At 57.6% G+C, this 24,908-nt stretch overlaps 1 protein-coding gene across 2 annotated transcripts in view; it reads right to left on the bottom strand.

The window, feature by feature from the left end:
* Nucleotides 1-24,908, bottom strand: part of TMEM240 (transmembrane protein 240) — a 34,497-nt gene that overhangs the window by 3,595 nt on the left and 5,994 nt on the right. The window contains exons 3-4 of one of the 2 annotated variants that reach the window (XR_002096385.1): nucleotides 14,547-14,755; nucleotides 4,908-6,812 (exon numbers count right to left, since the gene is read on the bottom strand). Coding sequence is in view for 1 of the 2 variants with exons in the window: in XM_019511855.1 (XP_019367400.1) it covers nucleotides 6,664-6,812; nucleotides 14,547-14,755 (358 nt within the window). In the remaining variant the exon portion in view is untranslated. Of the gene's footprint in view, nucleotides 1-4,801; nucleotides 6,813-14,546; nucleotides 14,756-24,908 lie in introns of those variants that run through there. The other variant, XM_019511855.1, reaches the window with a different exon arrangement.

Consider the following 24,908-nt stretch of genomic DNA (forward strand, 5'->3'; position numbering starts at 1 on the left):
AGGGGGGGGGGGGGGGTCATAAAAGACAGACTAACACAAGGAACTTCTTTTTCACAAAGCGTGGGGCTCGTTGCCACCAGACACGGTGAAAGCTGATAGTTTGGCTGGTCACAAAGGGATTGGACACGTTCTTGGCGGAAAAGGGGCATCAGTCGCTACTGAGCATGGGAGCAAGGAGCACGGCCTCTGAATCAGAACTCCCTGGACCTTAACTGCTGGAGGCTGCAAGTGGGAGAGTAGTCGTGGGGCAAACCCCGGTCAGGCCCAGTTCACTCGTCCTTTCAGCAGCCGCTCTGCTTCCATGGGACACTGGGCAAGACGGATCCAAGGTCTGACCCACTCAATGGCACGTCTTATGTTCCTGTGGAGCACGGGCGAGCCCCAAACGGGGACACTGACCACGGCTCAGGTCCACTTAGCCAGTATCTCCCGCTACCCATGAGTTGTGTGGCCCCACCAGGCCCCATCGCTACGCAAGGTGGGAAAGACAAGTCAGATGCAAAACGTGCAAAAAAAAAACCTATTTTACTGACAAACAGCAAAGAACGGGCTCAGTTTCAGGCGGCTAAATCAATCACTGAAGATACAAACATGGGATCGCAAGGGCTGGTCTGGCTGAAACGCATTCACTCGCTGACCCAAATGAAGTCACAGTGTGCTTTGTTTTTTTCTCCCCCCCTCAAACCTAAACTCAGTGCAGCTTTCAGGCGGAGCTGCTCCACTCGTTCACCCTTCCTCCTTGTGCTGTACCAGCACAGCGCCAAGCCCGTCTTCCAGGAGACTACAAAATGCAGATGACAGTCTCATTTGCAAGGGTATTAAAAAAAAAAAAATTAGCTGTTATTGCTTTTCAAATCATGAGAGAGACGAGTCTAGGAGCTGCATCTCTCTCCCCCTCTCTTTCGGTTTATACCAGGGTATGCTGTGCCTACTTCCTATTGCATGTGTGCAAAAATCAGTTTTGAGTGCATAAACCTGGGAGCACAGGGCTCCGGGCTGTGGAGAAATGGTTCTTCCAAGAGCAGTTGGAGGAGCCCCATCGAGTGCATTGGAAGCACCTTTTCATGCTGGAGAGAGGGAGCGCCCTGCCACCCCCCTCCCCTTAGTAATCAGGAAGGGAAAGCAGCCCCCACCTTGCAGAATTGAGGCCTGTTGGGGTGAAGACTGCTCTCTGCTGCACCCACACCCCTGTGCTCAGCTCGACTCCGGGGACTGCATCAGCCGTCTTGTGCCAAATGCAACGTGGCCCGGAACGTGTTGAGAATGGGCCTGCGAGAGCAGTGGGTGCACACGCCGACACGCAGAGATAAACACACGCACGCGCACGCACACACACAGATGGCAACAGACACAGCTGGAACATGACTGCAAAGGGTCAGCAGCGTGCGAGAAGCTGGGGATTCATGGCACCACCTGCCCACCCTTGCACCGCCGCCCTTTCCTCCGTGCAGGTGGACACTACCGAAATGGCGCCTCAGCCCCGCATGCATTGCAGTCCTGGCATTTTCCAGTAGTGCAGCCAGGCCCTGGCTCGTGGACTCACTGAGCTGGGCTTTGCCAGACCCTGGGCTTCATGTGCTATATTTTCCAAAGCCAAAGTGACTTAGGAGCCTAAATCTCCTTGGCCTTCAGTGAAGTTTGCGTTTGCTATGTCCATAGAAAAGCAGCACCACCTTCCCTCTGCTGGTAGCAGTGCTAGGATAGCTGCAGCTCTGCTGGTACCACTTGTCTGCAGCTGTACAAGGGGGTTTTGCTGGTTTAACTTGCCGTGAGCCCTGTCTAACTAACTCCCTTCAGCGCTATGGGAGCTGCTAAGCTACAGCTCATTCTTTCGGGCTGTGCACAGGTGAGGAGCTTTCCCTTTCTAAAGGGGAGCAGGTCAGAGCCCCCAGCTCGGAGGGAACACTTGCACGTGACCAGCATCCCCTTTGCAATGGTGGTTTCTCCAGTGCTGGAAAACTGATGCTAATCCCGGTTTTTCTTAGTACAGAACGAGTGCATCTCCCATCCCAGCATGAGCTAATGCAGGAGAGCTATTGTGGACAAGCTCCACTGAGCTATTTCCTCCTGGAGCCGAGCCCCCAAAGGTCTGAATGTGGTAGGAAAGAGTGAGTCCTTGCATGATCTGCAACGAGCATCACCCTTTCCAGGGAAACACTGGATTTTCCTGCATACAACATGAACTTTTTCTCCAAAAAACCACCAGCTGCTGGCAATTTGAGTGCATATGATTCACAGGGAAATATGGTAACAACCGTGTCTGCTGATTAAGCTTTGGCACGGGCAAAGGCAAAAGTAGAGGCTACACCCAGATCCACAACCTGCAGGCGCGGGTCCCTTGCTGCTGCTACCCACTTCCTTTCTCCAAGGAAAGAGCTTTTCCTTCATTCTGCCTTTCTAAAACAAGGTGTGCGTCTCATTCTGGGGTGTATTGTATGTGATAAAATACGGTAAAAAAATCCTTCCCAAGAGAAACGATGCCTGGATGTTTGTCAGAGTAATTAAGCCGCCTTCCTCAGCACTGCTAAGGCCAGGGCAGCTGTGCTGGGCTTAGCAGTGATGGGGTGGGGGCGAGGGTCTCGCATAGCTGGACCACCATCACGGTAAGCACTGGGCAAATCAGTGTTGCTGTTGCTAGCCCCAATATCCCATGTTTGCATAATACCCAGCCACACTCAAGGATTTGCCATGGCTGCTCCGCAACACACCCATCACCTGCACCTTTGGCACAGCCGCTGTGAACCCAGCACCCACCTGAGTGACCCAAAGCAGGGATAACTAGCAGCTGGAGCATGAGGCTGAGACATGGGTCCTCAGCTCTGCCCCAGGGCACGTTGCATCCCCTCTCTCTAGTGCTCTGCCCCTTCTTGCCTATTGAATGTGGGGCCTTTCTTCACAAAGGTACTTAGGTGCCGAATGCCCAAGGACTCGCAAAACACCTCAAACACTGGGCCCCAATCTCATGTGCTACTGCAGGAGAAGACACTTGCTTCCTGTCCCAGTGGGTCCCCATGGCCAGCGCTCCTGGAGACGCAGTGCTGCACAGGACAGAGCGTGGCGCGGTGGATGTGGGGGGCGAGAGCACCATCCCTTTCTGACCCTGCCTTCTCCGATTCACTGGAGACAACCCCAGCAGCCGTCGGAGGTAACATGAGACCCTGGCTGGACCAGCAGGAACAGCTCCCAGCCAAGAAGGGATTAGGCTGTCAAACCCCCTGCCTGGCACAGCTCCACCTGGCATGAATTTGGCCCATTCACTGCCATTTCTTCTGACCCGTGAGGTCATCAGAAACCAAATGTGATGTCAGCGGGGACAGCGATGTCAGACGGGGACGTAAAGGAGCTGGTTGGGCAGGATGGATTCTGACCCGGGGCAGGGGGCTTTTTAGCAGAGCTGGGAAGACATGTTCGAACGGGGCAAGGGGTGCCTGGCTGGTTTGATGGGATTCCCCCTCCTGGGGGTGCCCACCCGGGCCAGGCCCACCTTTAAGGCAAGGCCACTGGGAGCCACGCTCTGAAACGCCTCGCTCCAGCCCCCAAGATCGCGCAGAGCCGGTTTCCAAGCTCCGTCTTGGCTCTAAAAGTAGCCCCACCTGAGGCTGCGGAAAAGTCTCCAACTGTGTAAGACCACAGAAGGCTTCCTCAGCAGGCCCGGCCGGCAAACCTGCCACCCCGCGGCACGGCCCGCTCCCCTTCCCCACCGGACTCCCCATCCCTGCTTACTCCCCCTGCCAGAGCCCTCCTCCCCATCCACCTGCTTGGGGTTTCCTTTGTGCTTGAAGACGGAGCAGAGGCGAGACTGCAACAGCCAGGCCAGAGGATTCAACAAGGGCGCGCACCCCCACCTCCAGCCAGAAGCACCACACGCACGTGCACGGGGCGGGGGCAATGGACATCACGCGTGGCCAAGCCACCCGTGACAGCAGCGACCTCCATGGGACAAAAGGACAAGACGCCGCGTGCTCGGGCTGTGTCAGGCCAGGGGGAGCCTTGCTGCAGACTGGCCGCTCAGGTAATGGGGCGGGAGCAGGATCTCCCGGATCCACGCCGGCTCCGGGGGGTCCCACTCCCCGTCCCTTCTTGGGGTGATCTCTATAACATGCTCACCATTATACCTACGCCCGAATCTCCAAATCTTTTCTGAATCGATTCGGAAGCTCCAAATCGATTCAATTCCGATTCGTAGATTCGGCCTTTGAATCCCAAATTATCTCCGAATCCAAATCATGATCTGAAGCTTTACACAGCCCTAATGCTCAGTGCTGCAGAAATTCCTCTTTTGGGGAGAAAAAAATCACCCCAGCCCTCTTGGGGTTTAACCATTCAATCAGAGGACATACCTGGGGTAGACTGGAAGCAGCTCCACGGATGTCCACCCCCTACCATTGTAAAAGCAGCAGGAGATGGGGGTGGGCCCCAGCAGAACTCCCCCCATCTTTTCCTGTTGCGCCCCTGTTCAGACACATCCCAAGGGTGCAAGTGATGCGCAGCCCTCATTGCATAGGGGTGACAACTGCCCCAGGCCCCGATCCAAGGTGCATTACAAGCAATGGGGCTGCTTCCAGAGACCGCCATGCATGTTGGATCTGATGTGCCACATCCCAGGGGCTCTGGCGGATTTGCACATTACTCCCATCGCTCTGGATATTTGAAAGCACCAAGACTAGGAGAAAGGCCCTGAGCCTGACCCCCACAGCTGTAACGGCGCCGGGGACCAGGGGAGCACACACCTTGCAAGACAACCTCTTCTCCCTGAACGCCTCGCAGGGCTCAGACTCAGTCACCACCAGCCAAGGCCTCGTTCTTGTCCTTTGTCAGGTTCGTATTTAATGATGCACCCACTAGCAGTGATTTACAGAGCAAGGCAGAACCGCGCTGTGCATTCGGCCTGGCCCAGGCATCACCACTCTCTCGCTCGCTCGCTTTGCTGGAGGAGGCGCCGAAAAGACGGGGGATTTAAAGCTGTTTGAACAGACGCATCAGATCCCACCGGGGCTGCAAGCTGTCCTGGCTCCGCTGAACTCAGCCAACTGGAGCCTCGGCTAGTGTAAATCTGCAGAGCTCCACTGAGTCGCTGCTGATTTGCGCCAGCCGCAGGAACTAATGCACAAGGAGAAGCTGAAAACCCCTCCGTCTAACACAGCCAGGCACCTACAGGGGTAGCACGACCATCGGGCGCCCAAACAGCCAACGTCCCAGCAGCCGGACACCAGCACAGACCTCAGCTACCATAAACCGGGGCTGGGGGGTGAGTGAGAAGGGAGGGGGCACACCATGGCAAGGACAAGGCTGGCTTGTTGCTTTTGATTTTAGGTTGATTCCCAGGCAGAGGAGGTCGATTCAAAATAAGCCACAAAGGGACGAGAGCGGTTTCCTGGGTTTTGGGGCTTCCTGGTTCTTTCCGCCCAGAGCCACAGGAAGTACCAGGCTGCCGGGCACAGACCCACTGTATAAGCATTTGGGAACGGAGGAGAAATGGCAAAAGGGGCAGGGCTCACCATACACCCCCAGGGCCAAACTCTACCCCCTCCTCCTGCTGGGCAAGGGCCGCTCGTGGCAAAACAGCCCTGCTGAAATCTAGTCCGGTTGTCTCAGACTGGTCCCCGATGCTCAGACCAGGCTCCCTGCAGGATACATGCCCTCGGAGAGGAGATGCTAGGAGGTCCCTTGTCTCAGGCAGGAGGTTAAGGCTGTATTCTCATAAACCGTTGCCGCACCTAAGAGCCAGGCCCGAGGCACGGCACGTGCCATGTCTCCCACGTGAAAGGTGCCATCAGCTGTTTCCAGCTCTTACAGCCCCTCGGGCTGTTTGGCTCTGGGGGTTAGCGTCTGCTCTGTCTTCACCTCCTCCCACAGCGGCTCTCCAGTGCCGATCCCACTGGAGCCTCCAGGTGCTGAGCCCTGCTTTGCCCCCGCGTGATCTCAGGCAAATTACTCTGTGCCTCAAACTTCCCCTCTGTCAGAATGGGTACGATCTGTCCCGCCTCCCCACGGCAGGCTGGATCATTTCACGTTGGCAATGCAATGGGGCCAGACTGGGGGCCTGGTTTTCTCCGCCCTCTTTACATCCACGAATTTCAGTCTCCTCTCTGTCTCGCTCGAGCTCTCGCCCCCTCTTGAAAAAAAAATAACAGGCAAAGAAACAGGGACGCACCGCACCTTCGGACCGCGACAGCGAGCGCCAGTGCCACCCTGCAATGGGAAGAGTCATAGCCAAGGAAACAATACAGAGCCAGAACGTGGAAGGGAGCATTACCTCTCCGCTGCGAAACTACGTCTTCTGTTAGCGGTCGCCTCCGATCCCTAGCACAACCGGTTCCCAAAAAAGGTACATTGAGTATGCAGAACAACTTCCAACACTGGGGATGGGCTCTGGAAGTATAATGCAAATCTCTTTCCCCCCACCCCCCATTTTTTTTTTTTTTTTTACATATATACAGAAGTCCGACAATAAAACGATGAACACAGTGCAAAGTCTTGGCTGCCTGGGATCCAGAACTGGCTTAGTTGTGCATTCTCCATCTGCCGCAACGACACACCGCATGAACAAATCAAATGGCATCCTCCACCGGCTTCCACGGAGGAGCGAACATGCGGGTGTGCTCCTCCGAGAAGAGCAAAGTTCAAGGACCTCTCCGCAGTCTCTGGAGGGCAGGGCGGTTCTCAGAGGTGTCTGGGGCTCGGGTGCCCGTTATGATACAGCTTCTGTTTGATGTGCACCATGTTGCCGGTGGCCTCCTCGTACTGCCTGTGGTGACGTTTCCTGAACTCCTTCAAGTTACAAAATTTCGGAATCCAAGACCAAGAATTGTCTGGAAAGAAAAGGAAAGAGCAGGGTTTAGCGGCTAACAGAGGCGTCACGGGTTGCTCGGCGCGGGCGGAGATTGCGGGCCAGCTACGTGCCCGCTGGGACAAATCCAGGGCCTGCAGAAATCAGGGGAGGGAGTTTACTCCTGGGAGCAAGGGGCCCTTCATTTGCAATCCTAGCACTGCAACCAGGGCCCCTACATCCCCTCGGAGAAGCAGACGTCGCCTTGAGCAGAGCGGAGGAGTCCAGCCCGTCGGGGAGCGTGTGCCCATGAGACATTCACCTGGGCTAATGACTGGCCTTTTGGGAATCTTGTCTCCCTTTCATGCGGGGGCTCAGTTTGCAGCGGGGCCCAGATGCCTCCAGGCATCTGGACCCAGGTAGACTCCCTAGCAGAGGTGTGGGGATGGTTTTAAGCCTCCTCAGAGGGCTTATGCAGGCCTGAGTTGAAGGCTGTTGGCTCACGAGGTCCCTGGCTGGCAGCTGCCTGTGGTTTGTGCTGAATATTAAAGAGGCCTTGGCAAAGAGGGAGAAGTGATGCAGGAGCGCAGAGGCCGGAGCCCCGGGGTGGCCATGTGAAAAGCAAGCGCAGGAGTGAGGCGGACCCCACTGCAGAGGCAGCAAGCCAGGCAACACATCGCACATCCAGGCAGGGACCTGGACCCGACTCTGACTGCCGAGACAAACAGCCAAGCCACAGGCCCACCAAGCACCTCCGCTGCTGCCCTGCTCCTCTCAATCGGATGAGTCGCGCCAGGGCCCAGCTCAGGGTCCCAGTTCTGCTGCCAAAGACGACAACGGGCTGCAGCTTGGAAGGGGAACAGTGAGGACAGGCTCAAGCCCAGGGTTGCACCCATGGCAGGCCCACAGACTACCTGCTGGCCTGGGCTGGGCTGGCAAGGCCGGCTTTCCTTTCAGTGGGGGCATGCAGCTCTCACCCCTGCCCTTGCAGGGGGAGGTTTCAAAGGACAAGGCAAATGGCCCCTTGGAGCTGCCTCATCACATCCCAGTGGTTGGTCTGCCCAGTGGACAGTGCAGATGAAGGACCAAACTTCCCCTTCTCCACCTGGTTTGTGCTGGAGAGCAACAGGCAACGGCTTCCCCTCTCTGTGGCCAGAGCTTGGCCCCGAGGCAGGAGGCAGTGGTGTTGCCCACCTCTCTTTGGGCTGTCAGCTACAGCCTCTTGCTTTGAAGCAGCCCTTGCCAGTCCCGTCTGGGGGCCCTTGACCAATGGGCTGGAGAACCACTCCGAGCCCCAGCATTGGCAGGACAGCGAGTGACCACTCAGAGCTGCATTGGGTGTATGTCCCACCTGCGGGCCAAAGCCATGACCCAGGAAGTGAGACAAGACCCAGACACCAGCCTCCGGCCTCCACCGACGGTCAGCAGCAACCCAATTTGGAGGTAGCCCTAGGACGGCTTCTTCGATGTCTGCCTTGCCCTCATCTAAGTAGCCTGCTTCTTGTCACAGAAGGATGCTAAATTGCGTGACAACTTTCCTTGGCTTCAACCATGTTGCATATTGTCCTGTTTCTGTTTAGGTCCAAATCCTTTCTTTCCAACCTGGGTGTAAGACCTTACTGAAGTCAAGCTGACAGGCCTCTAACCGCCTGGGTCCCCCTTCCTCCCTTTTCTGAATGCAGGCACTACATTTGCTAGGCTCCGGTTGTCAGACGCTATCTCCGCGCTGACAGATTCGGGCAGGATCCCCACCAAAGGAACTGCGTGAGCCAGTTCAATGGGGAGAAGAAGAGACCCAGGTTCCCATCCCCACGATGTTGGACTGGCCCATGGCAGGCCTGGGGCTGGTGCCTTGGCCTCCAATGTGTTGAACCCCCTTTGCATCCTTCCGAGCAGAAGTAACAACCCAGACCTGGCCTGGCCTAATGCCTGCATGACAGAGAGTCTTGCAAGTGGTGAGGGTCTTCCATGCAAGCTAATTCAAAGTCCCCCCTCTCAGGAGACTGCCCAAACTGGGGGACTGTAAGTGGCGATTAAAATTTTAAACAACCATTGGCCTTAAACCAGAAAATCTTCTGGTTCTTCTCAAACCTTGAGGAAAACCTTCTTCAAACCAGCCCCCAAAGCAGTTCTGGGAGTAGGGGCCATTGCTGGTGGTCAGGAAGCCCCTGAAGAGCCGCTTGACTGCAACTGCAACACGAATGTGGTGAAAACCCTGGGAGGGAGCACAGTCTTGCGTGGTTAAGCCCTGACTGTAAATAGTCTCATTTCACAAGGTGCAGCCTTCTGTATGATGTGAAAGTCAGACAGAGGGACAAGGGCCATAGCAGGTGGACTGGAAACAGAAATAGTCTCATAGCTGTTCAGGGCTGGAAGGGACCTTACAGATCACTGGGTCCAGCCCCCTGCACCTGGGCAGGAAAGACCACCAGGATCAGATGACCCCAGCAAGGTGAACGTCAAGACGCTTTCACTGATAGGCAAGGGGGAGGCTAGCTGTGGGCATCCCTGTTAGCTTATGCCGGGATGGTTATACATATAAAGAGGTATGTTTTTTCTGGACAGTGTTGGGTTTGTGCCTACCCTGGCACATTTCCCCTGCCAGTGGGACTGACCGACCAACTACAAGTAAATAAAGGCCTCCCACCTCCCAAACCAGCAAGTTAGAGTCAGGCTCCTGCTCTCTAATCCTGTCCCCGTAAGTTGTCCACTTTCTTGTGCCCAGCAGCATTAGCAGAGCAGGGGGGCCCAGCCTGTCACCCGGAGGTTCGGGGCCTTGCCACGGAGTTGAGAGATGCAGATGTGAAGGTCCCCGAGACAGACGACCCCAGGCTGTGCATATTCTGGGTAGGTTATCTAATGGCTAGATTGCTAGACATGCATGGTGAGGACTGCAATCCCCACCAGCTGTGTTAAGAGAAAGGGGGCAACCCTGGCAAGTTCTTCAAATGAAAGGGCATAGACACCTGCTGCCCGCAGAGGGCTGGGGCCGTGGACCCCAAGGAAATGGAGGTGCTGCTCTCCAGCCATAACCTGGGCCAAGACTTAAGTCCCATCCAGCGCTCACTATACGCACAGCTGTAGGCAGGTCCCCAGCCAGCTTGCTGGCAGCCTCCTATCCCCAAACCCGTACAGCGCCCCCACAGGGTGCTGGATTCAGGCTCTTAGGCATTCATCCTGTAAGTCTCTCTCTGTTCCTCCCTTTTGCCACCTGGGAAACACAGCCCCAGTGAGAATTACTCCCTGGGCTGGTCACAAGAGGGTTCATTAAGAGGCTACAAGTCCGCACACAGCACAGCCACTGGGCTACTTCCATTTCCAGCCCCCGTCACCTACAGACACTTTATTCTGCCCTGAGTTCAACGCCGTATGGTCGTTTCCCTCCAGCACCTAGGCCGTCGGCGACAGGGCCTAAGTCCTACAGTGATTTATAGCCCTCTGCACCAAAGCCACCTCTTTACCCCCAGGCAGAGTCCCTGTGCTGGCTTCTCAATCCAGATGCCAGCAATGAAAAGCAGCCTGTGCGCCCGTCCTGCCCTGAAAGACCAGCTGCCTCCCCAACGCCTTGAGGAGAATTACAGGAGGCTGAAAGCATGGGGAGAGAGATGCGATGTCCACACCCACAGGTGCGCTGCTCTGGGATTTACCCTGGAGAGAGAGCCCAAGCATCCTACCGAGGGCCTGGGTCTCCTGCATGTCCCCCACCATCCCTACAGCTTGTCCATCCATTTTGCTTCAAAGCATTGACGAAAAGAGGAAGTTTGGACTAAACAGCAGGAGAAAGTCCCATTTTCTGAACTTTCATTAAAGAGAACCTGAAAACGTCTCATTCTGGATGTTGAAACCCTCTCGTTTTTTTTCTTCTTACCCCACTTCTTTTTTTGGGATGCAAATGAAAAGCCTTCGGTTTGCTTCGAAAGTACTATTTTACAGAAGAAGAATCCCCTGGTGTGCCCCGCTCTGGGTGCGAGGCAGACAGGCCAGGTCTGCCACCAGGTAGGAAGTGGGTCCTGCCCTGAGCCCAGCGACGTGGGTATGAATCTGGAGTCCTTCCACTGGAGTAGCTTCAGATTTCTCTCCCGAGTTAGCAAGACAGGGCCCGGGGTGGAAGCGGAGTTGTTTCATACCTTGTTCTGTCAAAGGGACTTAACACTATCTGCCTCCTTTCTTCCCCATGTGACGTGATCCTGCCTCGTGTGCGATGTGTGCTGGGAGCCGCGGATGGGAGGGCACCGATAGGAGGCTCATGAATCGAGAGACCCGTGCGGGTGGGGGCGCATCAGGCCTCAGGAGGCTCCCCTGCCCCTGCTGCTTCCCGCCCCTCCATCTGCTTCCCCGTGCGCCTCCACGGAAAGTATCGGCCCTGGGAACACCGCTTCTCCACGCTGCACATCCATCTGCTCTGGGAGCAGATTTCATGGGTCCCTGGGGCTAATTACCACTCCCTCTGCTTTTTGTGCATCTCCGCAGTATGTTGAGGCTGGGGAGGTCAGAGCACCGTTGAGCTACATGGTAAAACAGGCCCTTCCTGCCAGCTACAGGACTCTGGGCATCACCTGAGCAAATTACCTCCAGCCAGCGTGACTGGGATAGGAGGTCACCCTTCTGCCTGCTCCAGACAGGTTCGATCCATCGAGACTTAGACTGAAGGGTTGTGGACTTGGGGGGCATTGCACTGGGCTCCACCCTGCCCAGCGCCAAGAAGGGCTTCTCCTCTGGGAGAGGCAGGGGTCCGAGCCTGGACAGCAAAAGCTGTGCAACTCAGCACAGCCAAGGGACCGCGAGGAGGCCGTAAAAGCTACCGGAGACATCTCCTCCCCACTCATGTTCAACCCCCCGCCCCTGGGAGTTGCTCTCTATTGACACTTGCAGAGTGGGTGCCACAGGGCCAGGGGTTCAGCCTGCATCCACCCAGGTGCAAAGCAGACCCCTGCAGCTTTGCAGTAGTCTCCTCCCTTGCTGTCGCCACCAGCCCCAAGAAAAGCAGAGGGTGCAGGGGAGAGGCGATCCAACCGTCCACCTGGGAGCAGCATGGCATGGTCCAATTGCCTCCCCCTTCTGAGACGCAGTGGCCAGACTAGCCACAGCACGGTGCTCCTCGGGCTGACCTGCAAGGCCCAGCCCAGAGAAACAACAGGTGGCTCCAAGTCTCCCATGCGAGTCCCCGTCCCCACCTGAGAGTCACCAGGTGTGACCCCCAGGAGGTTTCCCTTAAAGCCCCAGCTCCTGGAGTCTAGTGAGCACTGGGAACCTGCTGCCTCTTTGCAGGCAAACAGGAATTTTCCAGGTTGTGCAGAAAGGCTGGAAAGCCGGAGCCCTCAGAGCTGAAGAAAACCCTCTGGTCTGGTTGTTTGGGGGAGCTGGCATGGGCTGTGCCACTCCAAGGCAAGATAAACCGGGCGGCACCTTCACAGTGCCCACAGCCTGGGCTTTGCTCCTCTGGCTGAGGAGCAGGGGTTAGCAGCACTCCCATGTCCCCGGCAAGGGCCCTAGGACGACCAAAGGAGAAGCTTCCCCGGCTGCTGTGTCGTGTTCAGGGAGACATCCTGGCCTGACGGAGCATCCCGTAGCAGAGGCTGAAGGGGTATTTTCCCCAGGGGGCACAAAATGAATACAAGCTCGGAGCAGCGTGCCTCCGGGGGCCTGTGATGGGAGCTGCTCTTCTGTCCCAGGATTTTAAAGGGACCTGCTTTGACAGACATCAACGACCCTTTGGACCCTGAGCACAGCCCAACATCCCAAAATTCCCTCGGCTTGAGAGTACTTTCAGGCCCCTCCCAGCCCGGGGGTACACGCAGGCACATTTTCCAAAAATGCACGCATTCGAATGCACACCAAATGCACGCATTCGGTGCCTTGCACGAGCTCACACAACCCACCAACAGCACTCAGGCACAATGCATCAGCTGCCAGGTGGGGGCACTCACACCTCTCCCCAGGAGATGGGCTGCCTTGGTGTTGCGTGGCCTGCCCTCCCCAGACCCAGCACAGCCACCCTCTCTGCAGACTTGAGGGGTAAGCCCCTGTTCACCCGCTAGACCGGCCCAGGACACAGGCCCCCAGCGGGAGCTCCCCCAGCTCCACAGCACAGCCTCCAGGGATGTCCTGCTAGAAGGGAAGGGACTTTACTGCTCCGCACATTTCCATCTTTGGCCTGGCAGGAACAGACGATGTAAATCACCGCCCTGGCGACTACCCAAGCCCCTTTAAAGGTTGCAAAACATTTAGACACAGGAAGAAAAAACAGGGACAAAAAAAAAAAGAACAGCTAGAACCAGTCTGTTCTTGCCTTTGGGTTGCTTGACACTGCCTGTGCAGGCGGTTTCTAGGGGCCTTTGGTTAGGGAGTGAGCGCACTTGCTTTCCATGCCTCAGCCAGATGTGTCACCAAGGGACTCGCTCAGCGCCCCAGGGCTGCGACACCCCTGCTATCGCTCGCTCTCTTTCTCTGCTCCTGCCCCAGCCCAGGCCTGTTTCCACCGCGACTCCCGACATGCCAGCCTGCCGTGCAAGGGCGGGAGGCAGGCAGCCTGGCTGTATAGTTTAGACCTCCGAGGACTCCCCCTCCCCACCACAGCCACCACCAAACATTTGCTGCCTCTTCCAAAGCAGAGGACCAACCACCCTCAAGAGAGTCCTCGTTCAGAAACGGACCACTCCAGCAGGCTGCTGGGGATATGGAAAGACTAATGAGAAATGAATGCACTTTTGATGGAAGTTTTTGGAAAGAGGGAATGAGCCTGAATAATTAGAGGGGGTTTTTTAATAGGTTTCCAAATAACTCTCTCTCTTTTTTAACCCAAGTTGTAACTGAATAAACGTTATAAACCAGGTTGCAGAGAGAGTGTAATTTGCAGAGACGCTGATTATACAATGGGATTTCGAGTCACCTGTTACTTCCAATCAGTTTTCTCTCTCTTATTTTCCCTCCTAGTCACGACAGCAGGGAAAGACTGTGGTGGGAGAGCATGGGTTGTGAGGGCAGAGAAACAACAGGGGCTTGCTGTCAGGGGAAGGCCAATGGACTAGCTGGGCCGGGGGCTGGACGCGGTATGTGGAGCCCTGAGTTGCTATGACGGACACTCTCTCCTAGATGTGGTGTCCCATCTTACCCTGTCCCACCTCATTCATCCCACTGCCAGGAAGCACTCCCCAGGTTACATGTGCAACCGTGCAGACAACCAACACGGCAAACGTCCACGCAGCCCACCACGACAGATCCCAAAGTCCGCACAGCCTTGCCGATTCGCAGAATCGCACACGTTTAGGGCTGGAAGGGACCTAGTGAGATCACTGGGGTGTGTTCGTGTGCGTGCCTATTTCCATCTGATCTCACAGCCTTTGATTTATAGGTACGTACCAAGAGCACCTTCCCACTGCAAGGGTCTACCTTGTTACGAATATAAGCATTAAAAGACTGACCCGAATGTTGCCCGTCGGTCAGACCTTCAGCTCACACGTGGACACAGGCAAACGCTATGGTTTTCCACGACTGTCATATACATTTCATTTTCCAGCAAACACCCCTGGTTGCATGTTAATTCTGGTTTGCTGCAAATGCCCCTCCTTGAAAAAGGGGGACTTTCAGGTAACCATTTACAGGTACACCAGCAGAGAGATTGAGAATCCAGCAAAGCAACACACACTCTCTGGAAAGGGTCTTTAAACCAACACACATCCTACAACCCCAGTCAACAATTAAAACACCCCTGGATGAGCAAGAGGGCTCCAGCATTGCTGGGGGGGGGTGGGGGTTGCGGCGCCGGGAAGGCACTTACCATACCGTCGGCTGGTTCTCCAGGCTCGCACGGCGTAATGGAGAACCCCGTCCATCCACACCAGAAACCAGCTTATACAAAAGCCCAGCAAAAGTCCCAGCATCAGATCAATCTCCTGTTTGGTTACATTATCAGTGACAAAGTAATTCTCCGAGGAGTCCACCACCGACTGGTCTCCGTCATATGGAATAACATAATGGACGTGATGCCTGTGGGGAGGACAAGCAAGGAGAAACAGTCAGCGGGGGCAAAGCAGAAAACATTCGTCGCTCATCAGCCTGGATCTGCTCTGCCAGGATTGGGACATACACTTTGTCTCCGAAGAGCTATCAGCTCTAGCAGGAAAATAAATGCTTTTCTGGCCTTTATTTTTAACATCAGGGATGCCCAGGAGTCAGGGCTTAGCCTGGGTTAAGTCACATCACCTCTCCCTGCCTCAGTTTTCCCATCTGTAAAGTGGAAATAACAGTGCTCTCTCCCACAAAGGCAGGCTGAGGAGAGAGCTGCCAGTGCAGGAAGAGGGAAAGTATTAGAAGAGGCCAAATTTGCAACAAGTTCAGCTTTATTTTCGTCAAAGGAGACGCACCTGCTTAAGCTGGTGATTGTTTTGGCCCAGTCTGCACTAACATTAGCATAGTTTGTTCACGTACTACTGGAATCACAAACACAACAGCACCCGTGCAGCAATACGAGGCTGATGGGAGTGATAGAAAAAACAGAGGAGATGCAGCGGTGCCAGCCCTAATGATTTCATTGCACATCTCATGACTTGGGCTGTTGCTCTTAGAGCCCAGCTCCTCGTCCTTGGCATGTGGGAACAAAGTACCTTTGTAGGTAGAGGAGCTGCAGGAAAGAGCTGGGAAATGCGGTCTGGGAGGACTCAAAACTGGAATTCACAGAGGAAGAAAAACCCTGCAATTCCTTGCTACTTGCAGTCTCTCGGGATTTCAGATCCAACCTCCCCATTTTTTGCAGGCTGCTTTGGGGTTCTGCACATGCTTTGGCCTGGTCTCCGCACAAGTCTTCACACTTTATATTATTCCTATGCGGCTCGAGAGCGGTACAACCCCTTGGCTGGACACAGAGCAGCGCGGACAGCCTAGCTCCTTTGTGTCTGGAAAGGGGAAGGCGTGATACCGGCAGAAGGCAGCTTGGCTTCACCTTCTAGGAGTAAAGCTAGCCGGTACCAGGGTAAAGCACACCACGGGCTGCCCTGCTGTAACTCCAGAGGCAGAACAACTCTCTGCTCCCAGCTGGACACAGGGCAGCACTGGGACAGCCCCGGCCTTGAGGCTGCAAGCAGGGCACGGCGTGGGTTGTGTAATAACAAGCCCAGGAAAGTGTCTAGGACCAGAAAATGCAAAGATCTGCTCCCAATATATTCTTAAGCTGACACCAACCAAGGAGGATGAGGGGCACCCATACCCTTCTGGCAAGGACCTGTCCCCGGGAAACCTCCCTGCTCCCTGGGAGAGAAGCAGACACATCAGCACAGTGACTCCTGCTTTGTGCTGCCCCCCATCCCTCCCTGCAGTGTCCTGGGACTGAGGCATCATCTCCAGGAGCAATGCAGGAAAGGGCATGTTGCACGGATCAAATAGCTGGTGGGTAACGGGGATGGGCAGCTGGTCCATGAGGAAGTGACCGTTAGACCCTGCATGAGTGAAGCAGGTGGGAACAGGCGTTCCCCCCTAGATCGGACAGCAAGACACGCTCCTCGCCAGCTCAATGTCAGAGCAGCCGGCCCTACAGACACTCCCGGTCAAAGCCAGCACACTCCAGCTCCCTCCACAATATCCCGTCACTTTGCAGGCACCAGGAGCTCGCAACTGCGTTATTAGTGCTTGGCACGCCTCACTCCAGGATCCCAAATCCCTCTGCTGACATGGAGCCAAGCAGCTCTCTCGCCGGACCCTGTGAGCTAGGTGCAAGGGCTGCATCGCTCACCTCTGAGATGCAGCCACCTCTGGGGTGGAGGAGGCTGCACTTGTTCAGAGAGCAGATCACAGCTATACCCTCCTGCTGCCCAGAGGCCGGCACTGCCGTGACCCCCCACCCAAAAAAAAGCTTGGCAGACATTGGGGGACCCTCTTGGAGCACTGGAGCATGCAGCTGGCATCCCTAATGGCTCCAACTCAGCAGACAGAGAGAAGAAGAGAGACCGGAGGGTGAACTCGTGGAAGGAGCCTCCAGGATGCTTTAACGCCTAGAAGCTGGCAGGGACGGGGCGATGGGGATACGGGGCTACAGCAGGGAAAGCAGACCAGCCGAGGGGGCTGGGATACAGCGAGACAAGGCAGGGCGACAGCGTCTGAGACAGGATGCCGTGAAGCTCCCCAGTGCCCCCAGGCCCCTGGAGCCCACGCTCAGCTGGGTCCCAGCCTGCCTAGCTCCCGCTTGCGGGGGGACCGGGGCTGCCGTGGCATGTGCTGTCGCTGCTGCTCCGCAACCAAGGAGCCCACGCAGGCCAATCAGCAGCGGGGACGAGCGCTGGTAACCACCACGTGCCTGTCAGCATCCTCCAGCCTGCATCAGGCCACTGCAGAAGCCTAGTCACTGCAGCGCGGAGCCCCAGCCAGGGCTCCCCGCGCAGGGGAGCTGGGGCACAGCCGGCTCCCTCCCCTCCCCTCCCCGCACCCCAGCACCAGGCGCTCCCCACCCCCTCTGTCACCCAGCCCTCCATCCCATATTCATGGGGGGGGGGGAATCATTTGCTAGAGGCCTCTGAATATGCATGAGGTGCAGAATTCTGAATAATCACGCCTGAGAAACGTCCAAATATTTACACAAACAAACCGCTGCTCAAAGGAACCTACTGAAAACAGCCCTAATCTCGGCGGCGACTTAATGCGGGCCACCTGCGGGAGAGGCGCCAACCTGCCAGCCGCGCCGAGGGACCCCGGGGCTGGGATCCCTGCTCGGCACCCAGGCCTGGGGAAGGGGGGTGCAAGGCATGGGGCTGGCCTGCTGCCCACTGCCCGGTGCTGGGAGATCAGGCAAGCAGAGGGGGAGGCTGAGCCTGGCAAGACCCCAAGGTGACCTCGCAGAGTCCCCGTGCAAAGCCAGGAGGTGGGGGGCTGCTCCCGAGGGACGGCTCCGGCATGAGCAACCGCAAAGCCACAGCCCGGTTGGCCCCAGAGTCGAAGCAGCACAAGGCAGCTCTGACCCTGCAGCGCAGCCGGCTGCTTTATCGTCAATACAGGGAAAGCTCCAGGGGCTTCAGTGCTCGTTTCCTTTCAGCTTCAGTAACAGCCCGTGGGGGAGAACGAGAGCCCCCCGCGCAGCCTGGCCACAGGCGCCAGGAGTAGGAGCAGACTTCAGCTCTCCACACACAACACATCATGTCGCTGAAATGCAGCCACTTCTGGGGTGGAGGCTGGCAGAAGCTGCCTCTCTCTGCACCAGACATGCAGGAGGCGCTCTGCTCCAAAGGACAGGGCTTGGAGATTTCTGACCGTCACCCCGAGCCCTGGCTCTGAAGGTGTCATGCTACTGGGATACTACTGGGAAAACGTCCCACAGAGGCACCACTATGCACACGATCAAAGGGCTCAGCAGGGTCGTCGGGAGCCTCCGGGCATCTCTGCACAGCCACGGAGTAGAAATACACTGGGGTGTGTGGATGCTGTCACCCCACACCAAGTGACAAGGCCATTTCCAGCTCCACTGATGACACATTTCATCCACAAAGACCCCCCCAAGGCCTCACCACCACACAGACACCAGAGCTGTTTCGTACACCACTGAAATGCAGCCACCTCTGGGGTGGAACGCAGCAGCTATTTACCAGCACACAGACCCAGGTGCAAGGCAGGGTCAGCTATCCATTGCACGAGGTGCTGAGCCAATGAAAAGCACAGGAGCGATTTTAGGGATGCTTTGAGCGGGGGTAAGCAGGGAGGGAGTCCGAGTTGCAGGGGGGAGATGAGACCTCAGGCTGAGGTTTCGTGGGAGAGACCAGCCGCCCATCAGCAAAGCGTGCTGTGAAAACCCTGCTGCAGCACCGATGGGCACATCCCAAGCCTCCAGCACTAGACATCTAGGTCCACACTGCTAACGCCCCAGAGGGACCTGAACACCTGCTGTTAGGAGAGCAACTGCATGGCCCAGCCTGCAGCGCTCCATGGCCCCTGCTCCTGTCAGGAAAGGGGCTAGATGCAGGAAAGGCGCCCATCATAAATCAAGAAGGGCAAATTCTCTCTGCCAACACCCCCCACGCCAGGGTCCAGAGAAGCCCCCAACGCTCTCCATCCCGCCCGAGTCCTGGGGGACTTTGCCGGAGTTATTCGCCAGACACTGATACATGAGCTCAGCGAGCTATTAATAGAGCACAAAGACCTGGGGTCTCCACCGGATGCAAAGGGAATTTTAAACCGAGAGTGGGCTCCACGGCTCCGGGGTTTCCACCGACCGAGGGAGCTTTTCACCTCCAGGGCTAAATGAGGCCTGGCCACCGCAAGCCGTTACCATCTGCTGGCTCTGAAATTAGCCCAAGAAAGTCACCTCTAGGCCAGTGCTGAGCCCTACAGAGGGATGGGCGGGCAGAGTGATGTCCCCTTTCCCTGTGCCGGGGCTGCACCCTGGCTGGCCTCTGCATGCACCTGGGGGGAGCTGTGGAGGCAGGAAGACCCAGCCTTGCCCTGATGTGACCTCCATGCCTCCAGCTCTTTGGCTGGGGTGGACAGCTTACGGCGTGCTGCGCCAGCTCTGAGAGGCCTCCAACCTCAAGGCATGGCCCAGGGGCATGCTGCAGAGGTGTTGCCAGCATCAATCAGCCACAACACAACCATGCAGGTGCCAAGCCACGCACAGGAGCCCACGACTGACTGGGCCACGGAGCGAGGTGGGCTAGGGGCAGGGGTTGGGCAAGCATGAAGGTGCCAGGCAGGGCCCGGAGCCAGCATCCAAGGGTCAAGCAAGGAGAAATGAGGGAGGATGTGCAGGGATGAGCTCACAGCACACAGAGGAGCTCCAGCATACCCCAGCCTCCGGAAGGACCACCCCCTTGGCATCTCCCAGCTGTCCCCGCAGAGACAGTGTCTCTGCCACCATGGGAGAGGCTCCCAGCTGCTGGCCTGCAGGTGCAGCAAACCTGCAGCCGGCAATCATCTCACTTACATAAGGGCCCTGGGGACTGATTAGCGCTCTCTCGGGCCCCTTCCTGGCACTCGGAGCCAACCAGCGCATCGTAGCAGGCTGGGAGAGGCTGCTCGGGGGCCAGAGCTAAGGATCTTGCCTCTGACCCGCTGTTTGCTGGGCAACTGCCCCAGAGGGGCTGCTGAATGTGCCCTGTTCCTGGGCACTGCAGGGGGATGCCCCTCGCTCCCCATCCCCCTGCCAGTTGCATCCCATGCCGAGGGTTATCGCGGCACGCCAGTGATGCTGGCACGCCCATGCCAGGCCACGTACCACAGCTAGGACCAGCTCAGCACCCCTCAGACGAGGCTGGCCAGGGCAACGGGGTGTCCCAGCTTGTGCTACTACAAGCCATCACCAGCGCTCCTCCTGAGAATCAGTCTGCCCACTACCCTGCTCCCCACGACCTCTGCTTCTGGCTGCCACCTGCCGTACAGCACTGGGGTGTAGGAAACCCAGAGGTTTGGATCCTGGCTGGAGACTCTTGCTCTTTTGCTGCAGGTCAAGCTAGGGCTCAAGAAGGACTTTTCCCCTCGGTCACACTAGCAGGGCCCTCAGGTGCCACCCATGGCACAGCAGACGCCATCTGAGCATTTCAGGGCAGCTAAGGTTTGAAGTGGCACTTGTTTTATCCTGGGGAATGACTCGGGGCAGGTGCACCGTGCAGCCTGGAACGGGTCTAGCCTGGACAAGGGCCTGGCAGCTCTGTGTCCTCAGGTGGAAAGCACGTGAAAGGAAACCCTGCCCGCAGCCCCGGGGAGCGAAACGTCCTCAAGGAACATGTCAGCTCCCTGCCAGCAGCAAGGGGGACGAAAGGCAGGACACCCTGAAGACCCCGGCACCTATTTTGGTACAGGCGCATCCTGGGAAAATAGAAGCTGCGAGGCGCTTTGGAAACAAATCCCAGGTGCAGGGCCCCAGTGCCATGCTTGGCTCTACCAGGCCCATGTCCCAGTCGGATCAGCCGCCTTGCCCCTCATTTCATGCCAGTGGAAATGGCCACGCTCGCCCTGTGTGTACGAAAGGGTGACCAGATGCTCTGTCAGATCTGGGGTGCCTTGCTGCTTGATGCGGCCCACGCACAGAGCTAGACGGTAGTCCCCGTGCATGCCAGCCCAACTCAGGCAGGGCACAGAAAGGAAGGTGCACGAGCCCGTTCTGCAAACAGAAGCTCCCCCAGGAAGTAAGTGGCAAAGCTGGGAGCACAGCCCAATCTCTCCCAACCCACCTCCAGCTCCTAAATCCCCAAGATACAACGTGGGGCCATGCATAGGGTGAGAGGGAAGACCCACACCCGCAGGGCACGGGCATGCCGGAGGGGGTGCAGCCGGAGGGTGCTGGGGCTCCTGACTGCCGCTAGATGGTGCTGCTCCTGAACCATTGCCTGGCATCACCCACTGGCCAGCTGCCCGGCACCTGGGATCGCTATCGCTGTTCCACCGCCCGGGCTGAAGGTTAGCCGTGACACCCAGCGCACGGGAGAGGCCGCAGCTGGCAAGATGCATCTCATCCGGGGACACTTCTGGGCCATGGAGGAGGAGGTGTGGCAGCGCCCAGGACCCAGGAATCCTGCACCCAGCTCCCTGATGGATGAGCCTTTCCCTGGGGCTCTTCAGCTGCCTGGAATTTGACTTCCTACCTGGCTACTGCAGCAAGCCTGAGGCCACCTGATGCTGGGCTGGGCTGGGCTGGCTCTTCTAGGGACTGGGCCTCAGGGACATCTGCAGCTCAACCGAGCTGCACCAGGCATCATACGGGCAGCGCAGCCCTGTTCCAACGTCTCCGGGCAGCGCTGGGCTTTGGCATGAGCACTGGGGCATTCCAGCTGCAGCCCTTCCCTGGTCAGCCCTGCCGCCCAGGTCTTTGTTTCCACACTGCCCACGTCTCACTAGCTCCTGCCTAAGCTAAATGTTTCTCAGCCCTTTCTGACTGCTCTCCACAGACAAAAAATATGCACCAGTGCCAGGCTCTACGCACACCAACACCAAACAGAGCCACCACCCTGCCCCTTGCAGCACTGCCAATGCCCCGTCCTGACCCACCGCCCCCCAAACTTTCCAAGCCACGTATCCACAAGGGCTGCTGGTGGCCCTGAGTGTGCTGGCAGGCTGATGTACCCAGGCACAGCTAGGACTCCCGAGCTGCCACCCCTGGGACACTCTCCAGGCTCCGAATGCCTTCACCAGGCCAAGCCACGGCTCTGAGAAGCCAGGACACAGGCCATCTGTTCTGCTCTCACTGTACCAAGTGCTCTGAACGAGGCTCTTCCCATGGGATTCTGGCTGCCTTTCCTGGAGGCCTGTCCAGACCCCTTCAAGAGCCCGGGCTTGCTGCCAGGGCAGGGGGCCACGCTCCCAGTTCTGGCACGCAGGTGGGCACACAGCTGACGGCACTGGCACAGGGGATGCCACGCTCCTTGTCGCCCAGCCGTGCCACTTCCTCCTTCTCTGAAGAGAACCGAGGACAAAGCAGGATCCTCTTCCTTGGCCTCTCCACTGAGGGCAAGTCCTGGCCAGGCTGGAGGGACACCCGCCAGCTACCGTCAGGTCCGAGCTGCCCCGCTCTCCTCCCACACGGCACACCATGGAGCGAAGGGATGCTGTGAGCTCTAGTGGAGACGGGCCCAGCTTGGGAGCCAGGAGAGCTGGGCTGAGTCCCAGTCTGGCAGGCGACCAAGGCCACCGCTCTGCCACAGACTGGCACAACTCTGCCAGGAGTAAGAAGGGGCCAACAGAGCTGTGATGGCAGCAGCCTCTATGGCAGAGATTACACCAGCCATGGGATGCTCGCACTGATTTGGACAGGTGGGAGCCCTATGCTAGTCCAAAGCCCAGCTGTCAGGCAGGCTGTGCCCAGTGCTGCCGGCAGAGCGTATTGGTGCCCTGACACTAGCACAGGTGCCAGCGTAACCACAATCCAGGCTGCTTCGCGCTCCCTGACCTGCCTTCTTCAGCCATGGCGGCGGGGGATGAAGGCAGAGACTCTGTGCCTGTGCGACCCTGAACTCCTGCCTGTACCAACATACAGGTCAGAGCACCCCTCACTGGGCAGCGGGTCAGGACCGAGCATGGTGCAGAGGGCAGCAGGGACACCTGTGTCCCACCTCCTTCCCCAGCATCACAGAGAGAGAGGGAGACCACCCCCCATCCTACCCCTGGGAAACTGGGATACACATGGAAAGGGGTTTGCCCAAGGTCACTTAGCAGGTCAGTGACAAAGTTGGGAACAGAGCCCAAGGCTGCCACCCCAACTTGTGCACACAAGTGCCTGCCCCATACCAGCCCCTCTGGCAGTGTGTGTCCTGCATTGACCACATCTGGACAGCACTGATACCCTTCGGTGCCTCTCCTTTCTGTGATGTTACCCAGCTCCTGAGAGGCTGCCAGAGGACTTGCTGCTGGTCAGGAAGGTTCAGAGGCGGCAGTCCAGGAGGGGGGTGCTACTTTCGTCCAGCCCAGCCACCCCCGTGGTCCTTCCTGGCCAATACCTCCAAGCAGCAGCTTCCTGTCTGGGCTGACCTCCCTTTTGGGTATGGATGTGTGGCTGCAGCACTCAGGAAGGACAGGTGGCTCCTGCACACACCATTCCTGCCACCCCACCTGCCCAGCGGGATGCTTCTTGCCCTCTAGTTTGCAGCAGGGAGTACTAGGGGAAGCCCTGCCCTGCACAGCTGGGTCCCAAGAGATGCCACAGCTCCACAAGGAAACCCGGCCAGGGCCGTTTGGAGAGGTTTCACTGCCCTAATCACCCACAGCTCACTCCTGGGCCATCAGTTTTAATGGCAATGGGCAGACTGTTATCTTAGTGCCAGTCTGGAGAGCCAAGGGTCGCCTTGCCCAGGAGGATCCCACTGCAGGATGCAGAGACGTCAGCTCCCACCCTCTCACAGTGTGAGCCTGGAAAGAAAGGGGAAGCAGCAGGAATGCCTGGACACCTGGGGTTAATTGCTGCCCCCCTTGCCCTCTCTTGCAATCAAGGAGCACCTGGGCTTCTACACCGTCTGCCTCCCCAGCTGGGCATGGGCTGACAACAGGCCTCACCCCTGTGGCGTCCCATGCTGAAGGCACAAGCAGTGGGTCTCAAGCTGTGTGGACCAGCGGGTCCCTCCCACCCTGGTCCTTTCTCGCTGCTCCCTTGTTCCCACGCTTTCACCTAAGGGGCAGCACAGTCCCCGGACCACTTACCCTGGCCTCAGAGACCCGGTTCGAGAACCAGCACAGCACCGCTGGGTGAATGGCAGCCCACGGACAGGGACAAGAGTAACTTTGCTCCCAGTGGGACTGTCCCCTTGCAGGGGAGCAAAACCTAACAGAAAACACTCTTTGGCACAGCCCGCCCAGTCACCTGCCATCCCTGGCACAGCAGACAGCCCCAGGCAGCTCCCAGCTACTGAGCTCCTTCCACAGGACTTTCAGGCCTTGCTTGTGCTGGGGGCTGCAGCTGCCAGCAGTGACCGGTCACAGATGTAGCTTCCCTGGTGCCAACAACACAGCCCCTGTCTGCAGCCTGCCCCAAAGTGACACCCCACCACCATGTCCCCTTCTGGCCACGGGGCTCTCTGGGCACAGCAGGGAGCCACCAACATAGGACTCCCTCAGGAGCTGGTGCTGAGACCAGCAGGACAGCATGTGCACTTAGCTCTTCAGCAAGGAGGGGCCATACTGGTCACCTCCGTCACAGCTTGGTATCACCAATGGGCGCCAAGGTCATCATGGTCTCTCTGCCACCACTCCCCAGATGGCTCCCTGAACTCTGCCACAGCTGCTGCTACAGTCCTGAGCCCAGCAAAGCCTAACGGGTGCCCAGTGGATGCCAAAATGTTTTGGGCCACTAGCTCAGATGCAGAGACAGGTTCCAGTAACCACCCAAGGTCATGGGCCAGGACAGGGACAGCACTGGGAGGGGACACGGGGGTCTGTGCTTGGGTACGCTGGCCACCATCATCCGACCACGCTCCCTCCCCTGAGCAAGGAGCCGAGCCCAGGAACCCACCCTGTTAGCCAGCAGTCCCCTCTGATGGGATCATGGCCTGAATAAGCTGGAGCTCCTCAGGGATGGTTAGTGCCTCAATCCCACAGGCACTAGGCAGCCCCTTCGCCCTGGCCAGCTCCTACTACAGGCCCCGAGCTGGGAGAAGAAAGGCCCCAACAGAGCCAAGGCTGCTCCCACCATGCTGCATCCCTTCCTAGGTCTGAAGCGGCTATCTTGAGAAGCCCAGCACTGCTG

Source organism: Gavialis gangeticus, unplaced genomic scaffold, assembly GCF_001723915.1.
Source record: "Gavialis gangeticus isolate Ggan-Ray unplaced genomic scaffold, GavGan_comp1, whole genome shotgun sequence".
Taxonomy (NCBI): Eukaryota; Metazoa; Chordata; order Crocodylia; family Gavialidae; genus Gavialis; species Gavialis gangeticus.